The sequence below is a fragment of the Equus asinus genome, chromosome 1 (assembly GCF_041296235.1).
Source record: "Equus asinus isolate D_3611 breed Donkey chromosome 1, EquAss-T2T_v2, whole genome shotgun sequence".
Lineage (NCBI taxonomy): Eukaryota > Metazoa > Chordata > Mammalia > Perissodactyla > Equidae > Equus > Equus asinus.
This window is the reverse complement of record NC_091790.1, coordinates 173,842,144-173,856,689: the sequence shown is the minus strand read 5'-3', so window position 1 is coordinate 173,856,689 and position 14,546 is coordinate 173,842,144. Positions and strand designations below refer to the sequence as shown.

The following is a 14,546-nucleotide window of genomic DNA, read 5'->3' as shown; positions in this document are numbered from 1 at the left end:
AAATTTATCTTTAAATTAGGGCATGATTCCACTGCAAACGTGCTCCATTTTTATAAACAGTAGCCCTAAATTTTCTGTCACTTAGCTTAACTTGCCACTTAGGAAATGATCTTTGCTCAGTTAGTTCAGCATTTTTGAATTTTTTTCTTGAGAAACTGAAATTCAATGGCTGTCACTTCATATGGCACTAACTAGAGGATTATTCCTCACTTAAATAATTACTTTTTTTCCAGATAGAAAGCCCTTTAGAGGGTTCACTAACGCACTTCAGATCACGGAATCACAGTGGTGAGACAAACAAGCACGATCGGGGTCCTTACGGCTATTATAACTCTTAGGTCCTCACCACCCCCAACCCTTCCTCAGAGCATATCTTTCAAGATTCAAAGTGCTCTTCTTAAAGCTTCATGAATATTGCAAGGTTTGTGTTTAGCATATAATAAATGTGCACAGAGATTTATGTACAAAGGATGCTCATGGTGGCATTATACAATAAAACAGGGGAGATCCCTCTCCCCCACTGAATTTCATCTGAAATATTAGTAAAAAGGTTATAGCAAATAATTTGTCTCCAACAAGTACATTATTATATTGCCTAGAAGGATAAGCACCATTCAAATATCAATTGAAAATTCATAAAGCAAATTGCCTTCACTTAAAATTTCAACTCTATTTTATATTGCATGCTAATGAAAGTATTTCTAAATAAAAATAACTCCAAAGAGAAATGGTGTGTATAAAGTATTATTGAGCAGTATCTAAAGATGCTATATTTATTTATGAAGTGCTACAATATAGCCAGCAGGGGGTGCTGCAAACATTTTGAAATACTGTTTTCACGCCTTCTATCTAGAGAAATGAACTTATAAAAAAAATCATTGTTAACATTAGTGTCATAAATGTGGTCTGTATTCAGTTTCTTCAATTATCACTGAAACTTAGAAATGAGGACCTAAGTAATTGTAACAGATGTGAAATGTTCTCAGTGAGAAAAAATAAGTAATGAAGACATATATAAATGTCTGCATTAGCTATATCCTTTAAATTAAAGGTGCAGGGCAGGCATAGTTTTCTTTTAAGATGAATACAGGGCAAAGTTTCACCTTAAATTAGGTCATAGCTAAGTTAATTTCTTCTTTGCTGCTGTGCCTCATAATCTTATCTTACTACAAAAACTCTCTCAGTCTGGAATCATTCTAGAGAACACACCCCATAAATATCAGACTGCCTGATGGTTTCGTGATATGGACAAGGGTTGTAAATGCCAAATGTATTACAATATAAAGATTTAAGTCAAAAATTTAAACTCAGGTCTCCAGAGCGTAAAAGTTTTTCCACATCAGGTCCAGTTTCTTATCTTATTTGTGCCTTTGAGGAATAAATTCCTTATTTAAGCCAGAATTAAAATTTTACCTCCAAAAGGAATTTTCCCTTCTCCATTAATTGACTGGGACTCCAGCAAGGGCTTGCTAACATCACTAATAGTTTAGTTAAAAATATGCCCCTGATGCAACACACATGCTTTCTACAGTTCCATCTGCAGCAGCCCACAGTGGAGTCTCTGCCTGCAACTGCTGACAGAAACGTTCAGACCTCAGCACGCGTGCAAGAATGCAACTCAAGAGAAAAAGAAGCAGTAAATATTGGAATAGGACCTGTTTAGCTCCCAAAGTCTGTAGAACAGATTCCCTCCTTTGTCATAAAAGGATGATTATAAGTTTCTGTGTGGGATACAAAAAATAATGCTGACTACCATCATGGACTTCCAAACTCAAACTCCAATCTCTTCCTCAGTCTTCCCTCTCACCATTCCCTATTAAAACTTTCAATCTCAGTGATACTTATTCCATGTCTTTTCATACTCAGTTACTCATATAGAACATGCAGAATAGCTATTACGCATTAGTCCTGCACTAGGCCCTGCGTTACAAAAACAGATACAGTTTATGATCTAGAGGAGCTTACAGACTTACTGGAAAAATGAAAAGGGCATTGGAGCACATCTGGTATCCAACTGAAGAAGCTCTAGAGAAGAAATAAATGTACCAAGAGAACCACACACTTTCCCTTTGTCACAGTTCTCAATGAAAAAAAGAACTTAATTCTCAGAAAAACCAAAGGCTCTAAAGCCACAGGGCTTTTAACTACATGGAAAATATTATTCTAAATCCAACCTACTGAAGTCTGAAACCTTTTTTTCCTAAAATTTAAAAAATAAGAGGGGCCGGGCCAGTGGCGCAGCAGTTAAGGGCGCACGTTCCGCTTTGACGGCCCGGGGTTCACCGGTTCAGATCCCGGTGCAGACATGGTACCGCTTTGCATGCCATGCTGTGGTAGGCGTCCCACATATAAAGTAGAGAAAGATGGGCACAGATGTTAGCTCAGGGCCAGTCTACCTCAGCAAAAAGAGGAGGACTGGCGGCAGATGTTAGCTCAGGGCTAATCTTCCTCAAAAAAAAATAATAATAATAAAAATTAAAAAATAGAAAATTAAAAAAAGATAGAATCCCCACTCCTTAGGGTCTTCAAATATATAAAATTACTAATTCATAGCCTAGGAAGACTTCTTATACTAAAAAGTTACCACCTCTTCCCAGAATCTAAAATTTGATAATGATTATCATCTTATTTTTACTATTATTATATTATTACTGTATTATGACAATCACATATTATTATTACAAGCAGCAGCAACTTTTATTGTAGCTATAAGCTTGATTTTCACTGAGCCTTTCTATAAAGTGGCGTAAAGCTCAAGTCATCTATCTCCCTTCCATAAGTAAGTGAGAGGCAGAAAGTAGGCTCTTTTTACAGAGTAGAACACAGAAAAGCTACATAATTTCCCCAAGGTTCATGATAAATGAAATTAAGGTCTGGTGTCCAGATGGCCCAACAATTACCCACTATATGCAACAGACCTGTTACCCTGCAATATCATATTTTAAAAATCCTGTGACTTCATCAATTAAATTTTCTACTAAAGAAATAGTTTTGAAAACTCCTCTGGGGTAATGTTAGACACTTTTTAATAATACTTTTAAACATTTTAGTCCCAAAGTACAACAGAAAAGGACCCTAACTAAAATTTCATCAGATATATTATGAGAATCAATATTAACCCCAAGCCAGTCAATTTCTGATATGTGATTCTGCATATATTTATTAGCTTTGATATCTCAAAAATAAATACCCAATTCTCTACATCACACAGGTCAATTTTAAGCAATCACTCGAGTAACAAAATATCTATTTTTGTTTTCTTTTAAAGATTTTATTTTTCCTTTTTCTTTGCAAAGCTCCCTGGTACATAGTTGCATATATTTTTTTTAGTTGTGGGTCCTTCTAGTTGTGGCATGTGGGACACCGCCTCAGCATGGCTTGACAAGCAGTGCCACGTCCACGCCCAGGATCCAAACCAGCAAAATCCTGGGCTGCCAAAGCAGAGCGCACGAACTCAACCACTCAGCCACGGGGCAAGCCCCCATTTTCTTAAATAATTAAGCTTTACCTGTTTTATTTCAAAATAATATTTTGAAAATACTATTTGAAGTAACATGTAGGTAGCTTTAAATTCAACAAATATGTGACTCCCTCAAATTCTTTTATGGAATGAGAAAAGGTGTAAATAATTATGAGCTTTAAGATCATTTTTATTGATCTGCTTTATTCAAGATAGTGTACCACTGTCTTCAAGAATATTGCCAAATCTTTAAACATCTCTCTCATACATTTCTCATTGGTCATTTCTGACTGAGGTGAATAAATTCTACCAAATAATGTGGAAAGGGTGAAATAAGTTTATTAAATAATGTTTACCAGGGACCAAAAGTGTTTTAGGCATTTTCACCATTCAACTGGAGATCTAATCTATACTAGAACAGAAATTTTAGTGGCAAAGGATTTTAAAAGATGTGGTAAGCATTGGCTGAGAGAATGATTTTCAACACTAACATAGATTTTGGCTACTATCCCCTGATTGACACTATTACAGAGCAACTCCAAAGGTCCTTGACGTAGCAATTTGCAGTTTTGTTGAGGAATATATTTGAAATGAAAGCACTGAAAGGGCTTGGGTATAAAAGTGAGTCACTGAGCTAGCGAGCAAGCCTAGCTGAACTCAGCCACATCTCCATGTGGTTGTGCCATCCTCCTGATCACATTCATAGAGAAGTCAGTTCATCTAGAGGACACTGCCAAATGGCTATCCTCTGACTTGATATTTCTGCATGACCTCATTTTAATCATCAAACTATTCTGTGGAGTAGATAGTACTGTTATTCCCGTGTGTGCAAATTAAGATACTAAGGAAGGTTAAGTGGCCTGTCCAAGGTCACACACTGTAAGTGATGGAGCCAAGATCAGGGCCAAATCTGTCTCACCCAGAGCCTGAGCCCTCAATATCAGCAATCCTGCCACTGAGCTGTTTCCAAAGTAAGTTCGGCTAATGTCATTTCAGAAATAATGTCATGTACTATAGTATAGGGTTTTAACAAAATTATTCTAATTGTTTAATAATTACATTAGTCTTGAGTTTATAGACCTCACAGAGGGTCTAGACTAAATTTTTAATTAGTGTTTAAGACATTGGACTCTGAAGTGATCCAATATTAAAACTATACAGCTTTCTACAGGGAAAATTATTTGCTCTGGTGTTACGAGAATTCGAGGATCTACAAAGGTCTTTGGATACATCTTTGCATTCTACCTGAGCTTACTGTCCTCCATTGCTTTTCTTTAATTTATTATCTGTATTTAATTAGTGCTTGAATTGCCTCTAGTGATATAATGAACTTTAATTTAGAATTCCAGGTGGAATTCTTATAAAAAGTTTTCTATAAAAAAGATATACATATAAACTTATATGTGTGTGTAATATATATCTTATACAGATTAAATGAGGTTAAAATGAGATTTGTGACAGAAAGCCAAATGACTATAACCAGAGTTTGTCTAAAGATCCAGTTCTATGCAAGAGGCTATCAAATGGTCTCGGAGAATTTAAACTTGACTTTGGCAAGGATACTTCTCATGTGATGAAGCATCCTGTTACTTTCTAAATATCTTGAAGACAGTGAATGCTGCAAACCTTTGTCTTTACGGCATCTTATTTGAGAACAGGGCAAACTGTCAGAGGTTCCCAGAAACCCAAATTCAGAATGTTACTGGGCCCTGAGAATCCCTTCCCTTAAGACAAGGAGAAGCTGGCCACGTTTTAAAATCTCTATGCATCATCAGCTCATAAGCTAAGCTGAATTAAGAAGTGGCAGCAATAAACATAGTGACATGGCAAATACATCAACAGGGTTTATCAGAAACTGTATATTTATGAGAAAAATAGCACTTTAGCTCCCAAATAAAGAAAAACAATTGAAATGTTCATAAATGTTAACCTAAGCCAAACAATCTGAAATTTGGCTAGATTAGGAAGCTGCATAATTAACTATATTACTTCTCCAGCCCACAAAGATTGCCGCAAATTTTGAGAGGGTCTGCACTTAGGTCAATGAGGACAGATCCAAAACTTAAACGATATTGGAACAGTCTGCCTTGTAATAATCACAACCTGCTCACTCTCCATTCCCCCACCCCAAACTATTCCTAGGTAAGCCAGGTCTTTCAGCTTTTAGCCAAAACAAAAGAGTCTTTAAGGAAAGAGCAACACTATGAGTTTTCATATACACCAATGCTTATAACTGGTATTTCCAGTATATTTTTAGCTTTTTCAATGATTTTCTCAAATAAGCAATGTCATTAAATTGCCTCTGCCAATGTCCATGGGACTGTGTTAGCCATGTTGCATTTCATGTAAGATCTGGCAAAGAGCTGTCTTATGATGCTCCAAGAAAATCAATAGATTCACCCTTCTGTTATTAAGGCAACAGTCATTGTGTTATTATTATTAAGGCAATGGAAATTTTTTAACAAATTCCTCTATTTTAAGAAAATGTATTGATTACCTCAGCTTTGGACTTTCTTTTTCCTTTATACTTAGCTGAAACCAGACTATGAAATAGGAAGTGCTTAAGGGTAGAAATAAACACAGATAATGTACTTTTATAATATTTTTCTTATCCAAAAGTAAAAATCACCACCAGAAAAAAGAAGTGGAAAATGGTATTAGTTCCAAGGTGTCTGGTACTTCCATACTAGCATATATGTTTGCTGATCTGAGTTAGCCAAATATCAGAAACCCAGATGTCAAGGAGAAGTGGGTAGAATGAGCCCTGATATACTTAGATAAGATAATTTCCATTTTCCTAAACGTAACTATTTGAACATTGTTATGATCATGGTCAGATCATAAATGCTGTATCTATTATACAGAAAATGAATATAAATATTGTGTGCATAGTAGTAGACATTCAGTAAATACTAGTGGAATTGAATTAATAATATTCAAAAGCTCAGTCTTAGCCAGTAAAAATAAAACTGGGAATTTCCATGATTATTACTGTTGAATACATTTTTTAAAAGGGCTTAGGTTCTCCCTTTAAAAACTGCTGTAAAAACACTAAGAATAGCATCAAGATTTATACAATGCATAATGCTTATTCACGGCATCCACGAAGAGAGACAGAAAAATAATAGCGACAATGAGAAGAGTATGCACTCTTCATTGCATTAAGGAATGATGTCAAGAGATTTAAATCGGGTAGAGAGAAAGAGAATTTTAATGAAAATAAAAATGCATTCACAATAAAAAACGGCTTCAAATGAGGCTGCTTTCTGTTTTCAACATGCTAATTTTCTACAATGTTCTGTGTCATTTAAAGACTACAGTAATCAGACAAGAGCACATTTAATTTGTAGCGTCTTCACAGCAGATGCAAAGTGATAGCAATTACCCACAACTGCTTATGTGATGACTGAATGATCAAGATTCTTCATTAGAATAATATGCCACACTTATTAGAGTAGCTGATTAAAGTAATGGTTCACTTTGCTCAGGTCTCTTTCTGTTTCTTTCACAAAGTGGATGAGTTCAAAAAGTCCCAGACAATTTTTTCACCTGCGTGGTGCCATCTCTCATGCATGTACCCTTTAGGATGAAATAAATGCGAACCTAGAGGTGTCCATTGCCACTCACAGTTGGCTTGCAAAGATCTATTGAAGGAGCATTGAATCGACATCAGTAATAAAGTATACATACAACGCTCCTGGATCCTTATCACTTGGCTAGACAGTTATGAAATGCAGACTGAGCTATTCTAGGGAAAAAGAAAAAACATCTAACTCAGCTCTTTAATTTCTTCCTCTTCATCTTGCAAGTCTCAGAACTGGTGCCCTCTCCTTCAAGAAGTATACACCTTCTCCCAGTTTGGGTCAGAAACCCCTCCGTTGTTCTCCACAGCACTCTGTTTCCTTCATACACTTTCCACTTTGTCTCCTTCAATAGGCATGAGAGTTCCATGGGGACAAGGCCTTTGACTTTTTTAATCATAATATTCAAAAGAACCCATACAAGGCCAGGTTGATATTAGGAACTTTGGAAATGTTTACTGAGTTGATAAAGAGAGAAAGCTAGGAAATTATACTCTTCCCCCTTCTTTTATGAGTGGAGAAAGTACTTTTACGAGTGGAGCCTTGCCTGTGCTCATTCATTCATTCACTGAGTTTCAATGATATAGACACTGTGCAAAATGCTAGAGATACTGTAATACAGCAGTAAGTTTAAAAATTATACACAGTGCAATTTGATAAATGCTGCCAAAAATAAAAATATTAAGAGTCAATGAAGGTTGAGAGATATTGTACAACCTATCAGAGAAGGCTTCCCAGGAGGTAACATTTGTGTTGGGTTGTGAAAGATGAACAAACATGAAAGAAAGGGAGACAGACTTCTAGGCAGAGGGTCACAAGAAAACATGGTATGTTCAAGAAGTGAAAAGGAGAGGGAATGGACTGTGACAGAAGCCAAAGTTGGCAAGACAGGTTAGAAGTAGCTTATGCTGCACCAAGGAAACTGGAATCTGGGCTTTATCTTCAGTGGAATGGGAACCACTGAAGCCTTTCAAGCAGAAGAATAATGTGACCAGATCCAGTCAGACACAAGATTCTGCAATTAGCATGGAAGAAAACGGATACATTCAATGAGGTTTGAGAAACTAGGGATAAGGACGCTGGAGACTCAGGCTGGGAACAGTGACCTAAATGGCCATTAGGCAAATCAAATGGATGAAAAAGTAAAGCCAAACAAGACAAACCTTCCCTTTTCCTGAGATGCTTACACTCCACTTCTCTGGTAGACACTGTCAACTCCTTGGGAAAATAAACTGCATTTTTCTCTGAAGTCTAATCTTTAAATAACATTCGTACAGTCTTATAGTCACAATAATTTAGTGAGAGTAAGCAAATAATGTTGGAAACTGAAGGATTTTCCATACCTGAGACGCTTTGCCTATTGGAATCCGAGTCCCCATTACTGGAGTTAGAATTGTTGGAGGAGTTGTTGTCAACCCCTCCCAGAAGGGGGCGTAAGTGGCTTACTGAGACTTGCTCAATGAATGACGTTCCATACTTGCGAAAATACCACCATTCAAATATCTAGAACAGAAAAATAACTGTGATTATGGTTCTTGTTACTGTTTATGATTTTTATACACATGCCCATAAAATACATTGCATTTACTAATTACATCCACCTTAAATACTTAAACAATTCTTATTCCAAAAAATTTAATTTATTCTAAAAATTAAAGAGTGTAATAAAATTACACCACCAATTACATTTTAAATTCTCAATGTTGTTTTCTCTACTTAACACTGGTTTTCAAGAAAAATCTGTAATTACAATCACGAATAAAAGAACACTGTTAAGATCTGCTCAATATTACTTTTCTCCAAATTTACTTAATAGTCTAATAACATAATCACCATAGCTGAGAGACATCTCCAGAAATGTACACAAATAAGCCAGTTTTAGAAGTATGGCTTATAAAATATTCCAATTCTTGGCACTTTACATTCTGATAAATCCACACCTGCATAAAATTTTTAAGATAGCAAAATTCCACTAAGAAAAAAAACAAAGCATCTCCTTAGAGAAACGCTGGTTTTACAAAACGAGTGAAAGGCATCCCGTTTCATGTATGGATGGTACCCAACCGCTGAGAGACTCAGCAGTGTCCCACCTGTTAAGAATTGCTTTATAAACACAAGCATCTGTTATACGCCATTAATGTTTCCCAGTTCACAAGCTTAGCAATCGTTATGTACTATGGATTGTGAAGGAGAAAAGAAATGACTTTCATTAATAAAAGGAAAGAAGCAATGATGCTTACATGACTGACTTAAATCAGGACTTCCTAGAGCACTGGGAGAGCAAGCTACCTCCCTCACCCCATCTAACCTGATCCCTGCTGCCCCTTCAGTGAACGCTTTCCCACCACTGCTCAAAGTTGCTCTCTCCCACATCCTTTCCTCTTCTCCCTGTCTGATTTGGGATTTGTTCCTTAAGTAGTCACAAATCATTATACAGAAGAAATTTAAGAATCAACTATATCCCAGAATCTCATAGGTTAACTATACTATATTTTTATAATATAATATAGAATGTGGAACTAACATAGAATTATGTTTATCCTTATTTCATAAAAACAAGATTTTGTTGTCTACTCTGGAATGGATTTGGGGCTATTATTTAAAAATTGATGTTTTCTCTCTTATGCTCTACCAAAAATTCCTAAGAAAGACAGAAAATGGGCCGGCCCAGTAGCACAGTGGTTAATTTTGCGTGTTCCACTTCAGGGGCCCAGGGTTCACAGATTTGGATCCCAGGTGCAGATCTATGAGCTGCTTATCAAGTCATGCTGTGACAGGCATCCCACATATAAAATAGAGGAAGATAGGCACAGATATTAGCTCAGGGCCACTCTTCCTCAGTAAAAAAGAGGATTGGTGGTGGATGTTAGCTCAGGACTAATCTTCCTCAAAAAAAAAAAAAAAAAAGACAGAAAGAACATCTGTGAATGACCAGAAAGAACTATCAATCAAACTAAACGTTTCCATTTCTATAATAGGATAACTTGATTTAATTCCAACCACTTACCTCTAACTATACGAATTTTCACAAGTTAAGACATTTAAGTAATTTTACTGGGCAGACAGGGGAGAACATAATATAGCTAAGAAGGAACAGGGCTAGTCTACAGCATATGGAATGCTAGGAATAAGAGATCTTACTTGAAGAAGGAAGAAAGTTCAAAAATGGTAAATTTACGAACCATGGATCCAGAAGGGAGTTTGTAACCTCAGATAAGTTGTTTAATCTATTTGAACATCAGTTTCTTCAACTGTAAAGTGGAAATCATGTCACAACCATACAAAACACCTAGTTTCAAATCCCAGGTAAAAGATCTACTTCAATGCTGCTGCATAGATGGTTCTCAAAAGTAACGGCAAAGCTATCATTTATTATAGTGATGATGTACACACCTCCTATGGGCAGCACAGCCCACATACTGCTATGACGCGCCCCTCTTTTTGCCAGTCTACAATTCAGGCTGGGACAGCAGCTTGTCTGTTACTAAGTTGTTGGCTGAAAGCCTTGGAAATCATTTTGAAAAGGGGCACTGCTCACCATTCAGTCCTGATCACCCATCAAAGCCCTCAAGAGGTTAGTGGCTTTGCCTTTATTAGAAGAGAAGGAAGGCTCTGAAAGGACCAGTACATTGGTCACAGAACTAGCAATGGCTCTCAGTCACTTGTGGGGAGAGCTCTCTTTGCACCAAGTCTTTGCTCTGCTTTCTGTATTATGCTGCTTGGGTGCCTGCCAGGCCTTAGTTCATTCCTTCAGTCACACAGCACTAAGGGCTCCACCTCAGGCATGAGCTGTGCTCCAGGGTTACAAAGCACAGATGTGGCCCCTGTTGCCATCAGTACATGCCACAGACACACAATGCCTCTCACAGGTTGCTCCTGACATGGTCTATACCCATCACAAAAAATACCTTAGGACTCTTCAGAATTCTGAGTTCCTCCAACATCATCACAGAACATTAGCACTAAAAGGGACCTTAAAGGACCATGTACAGTCTCCATTTAGAGATGAGGAACAAGGACCGACCAAAGTCACACAGCTAAGTAAGTAGTCGCTTAGCCTGAAGCCCCAGCTCTGTGCCACTAATCTTCCCAGGGCTGTATAACAAGATATCTTTTTATAACTCTCTTGCTCATTTAGACAAATACAGACAGACGTAGCTTATCATTTCCCTTTTCAGATCTTCAATTCCAAATGCCCCACAAACTCCACTGCACCTCTGTGCTTTCTTAGCTATCAAAACCAACCCAGTAGTAGTCTATCAAAGGGGACCAGATAATTCATCCTAAGGTGTAAATGATTCATATTAATGGCATATTTGTTTTATAACAGAAAAGTGACTTTCCACCTACTATTTCTAATGCTGGAATAATAGACTTCAGTAAAGATTGGGATATTCATGTAGCTGTCTGGGGGGAAAAGGAGGGTATTCTCAGGCCTGTCTTATCACAGTAATAGATGGCTTCTTACCCATCATGGACCTTCTTTATACTAGTGTCCCCTGTACCCCGGAGCAGAGGCTCCAATATGTATTGAATGAACAACTAGTAAAAGGAAGTAGAAAACGACTTGAAGCCTTCTTAAACTTCAAACCAAGTCTCTAATTTGGGATCTTAGGATAACAATCTGCCCCTTATCCTGAAACATGACAGGCTTTGGGCCAGTACCTCACAGTATTTTTAAAGAGCTGCATAGATCCAAATGGGCAGATGGTGTTATTTAACACGCACATATTTGGTGTCACTTTGAATTCTTCTCCCTGGTGCATAACCTACAATGTAAACAGCAAGGCTCTCATAAACAAATTCAGATTTTAAAATTGGTCCTTGGACATACAAATAGCTTAGCAGATTCACCACAGTGGAACAAAACACTTTTTAATCTGACAAATAACCATAAAATTAAAATATAAATTTACGCATTTCATAGTCTTAAAAACATCTCTCTCTAGTATTTTCTTCCTACTCATGCTCCATCCCAAAGATTTTACAGGTCAAGTAAGACGAGAACTAAAAAGCATCAACTGGGGGGCCGGCCCCATGGCCGAGTGGTTAAGTTCCTGCAGTCTGCTTCAGCGGCCCAGGGTTCGGATCCTGGGCGTGGAGATGGCACCACTCATTAGGCCATGTTGAGGTGGCGTCCCACATGCCACAACTAGAAGGACCCACAACTAAAATATACAACTATGTACTGAGGGGATTTGGGGAGTAAAAGAAATAAAGCAGGAAAAAAAAAGGTTGGCAACAGTTTTTAGCTCAGCTGCCAATCTTAAAAAAAAAAGAAAAAAAGCATCAATTGAGTTTGGCATTTAGGAAGTCAATAGTGACCCTCCCATCTAGCTGAAAGGTAAAAACCCGAATACACTTCATGATAGCTGAGTCGTGTAACTTTGGTTGGCACTCCTGATTCTCTGGGACTCAGTTATCTAATGTATAAAATAAGGTCACAGTAAGCACTCAGTTCATGTTGGATGGATGAATAGATGGGTGGATGGGAGGATGGTGGATGGAGAGATGGATGGATGATTAGAAGACTGGATGATGTCTGGAAGGTTGAATGGATAGACGATAAGGACTGGGCTGGTCATTTAATGGGATATGCTCTAAACAAATGACAAAACCAATGAAAAGTTTTGTGTTCATTTTGCTTGTTATAAAAAAGATGGGTCTACACAGATTTGTGGAATAAGAAAGAATCTAGTGGAAAGAGAGAAACTGGAGATGCAAAAGAGTACGAATGGCTAACAGGCATGATACCAAGAGCCCAAGAAGCACATCTACCCTGCCTTTGAAAACGTAACCTACCATTTCCCGCTCTGAGACAGGAAGAAAAAGGAGGACAAATGAATAGAAAAATACATTCTATTTTGGAATGTCGGGCATGCTATGAGCTGTTTCACAAGTAAGAAAGCAACAAAGGAATAAAAAGTGGGTACCACAGATCTCGGTGGAGATGCAAGTAAGGTTTGTCATCTGTGAAGAAGGGAAGTGGGGATGGAATTGGGAATGTGAGGGTGGAAGAAGTGGTTTGGATCTATATCTTACAGGACAGAAGGGCCACAAGCTATACTCAGGACTCAGATCACACATAAAACAAAGACCCATTTGCCAAGGACCGAGTTACCAAAGCCTTGTGACCTCCTCAATTACTATATGGAGAGGATGACCAAGGAGCACTGGGGCTGGGAGCTGGAGGTGGAGATTCAGGTTTGCAACTGGCTTAAGGTGCAAACTTGTCTCATCTTCATCAGCAGAGAAGGAACAAAAATCTGGCAAAAGGATAACAAATACGGCCCTTCCATCCGCCTTGCAGACCTAAAGGCTCAGTCTTTCCTAAAGATGCCTAGATTCTTCCTATCCAATAAGACCTCCTCTTCTGGAACCACACGTTCTATATACAAAACACTTCCCCTTCGTGAATCAAGGACTTCCCTATAGCCTGTTCACACTCAGAAATACTTCAAGATTCCCACATAGCAGCACTTCAGTAATTCCACACTAACTCCATCAAACCCATGGGAAATACAAAGATGTCACAGCCTGAAATTGGCTAAGTGCTTCCTACGGATTACAGCTGATGATGATATCACAGGAGGATAAATACAGTGATGGCAGAGATGGAAGAGGAAATATGAAACTCCAGCAGTCTACTCCTAAATAGAAAGTCTTCCACGTTGACACCTGCTCTAAGTCTTCAGAAATATATCTGATAGTAAACAGTTTTTTTGGCAAGAGGGGATCTTCTGGGCTTAAAGGAGATAAACCAAGGCAGCTGGCCTGGGGTATTGTAATATCCACAATCTTTTTAGTTTCCTGTTAGAATTCTCATGTATATTCTTTTCTCCATATTCATTGACCCCTTCAAAGTCCCTCCTAATTCCTCATAACAGACTTTTTTTTACACTTGGCCCCTGTATGTTTCATATAGGAATACTGCAGAGCTACCTCCACAGTGGGTCTTGGCCTCCTGCTTCTTTTGTCTCAGCCAATCCTCCTCAGCCACCTGTTCCCCTAAACAGTTGAGGGGGCTGTGTGAAGAACTAGAGTTCATGCCCTTCCAGCCCCTTTCCCGGCCACCTATTGCCAAGGCTTTAAGAAAAGAGAGAAGGCAAAGAAGTGAGGTTCTCTTCAAGATGGACAGCCAATGATCCATCCCCATCTGTGTCTGTATGTTCACAGGATGAGATTTTCCACTGCAGCCTGGACGAGAGGGCCACTCTCCAGGGGTGAAGTCATGGAGACCACTGACAATTGAAAGAAGCCAGCCTGTGCCATTTGCCCCAAGCCCTGCTAGCTCATACTGTGCTGGCTGCTATCCTCTGGGCCTCTCTTCTAGAGATTCCAATTCAATTGATGGTGGTGGTACTCATTTTAAACAAAATCCATCATTTTAAACAAGCTCCCAAGATAATTCTGACTCAGTCAGTTAATTCATGCACTGACTGGATCTCTGTGCATTCAACAAATATTTTTTAAGAGTTCACCCAGGCATTATACAGTCATATACA

At 38.2% G+C, this 14,546-nt stretch overlaps 1 protein-coding gene across 18 annotated transcripts in view; it reads right to left on the bottom strand.

Moving 5' to 3' along the window:
* Positions 1-14,546, bottom strand: part of ST7 (suppression of tumorigenicity 7) — a 250,563-nt gene that overhangs the window by 91,820 nt on the left and 144,197 nt on the right. For all 18 annotated transcript variants that reach the window (XM_044762524.2, XM_044762587.2, XM_070512249.1 and 15 more), the window contains one exon: positions 8,385-8,544. In XM_044762524.2, coding sequence (XP_044618459.1) covers positions 8,385-8,544 — 160 coding nt within the window. The remainder of the gene's footprint in view (positions 1-8,384; positions 8,545-14,546) is intronic.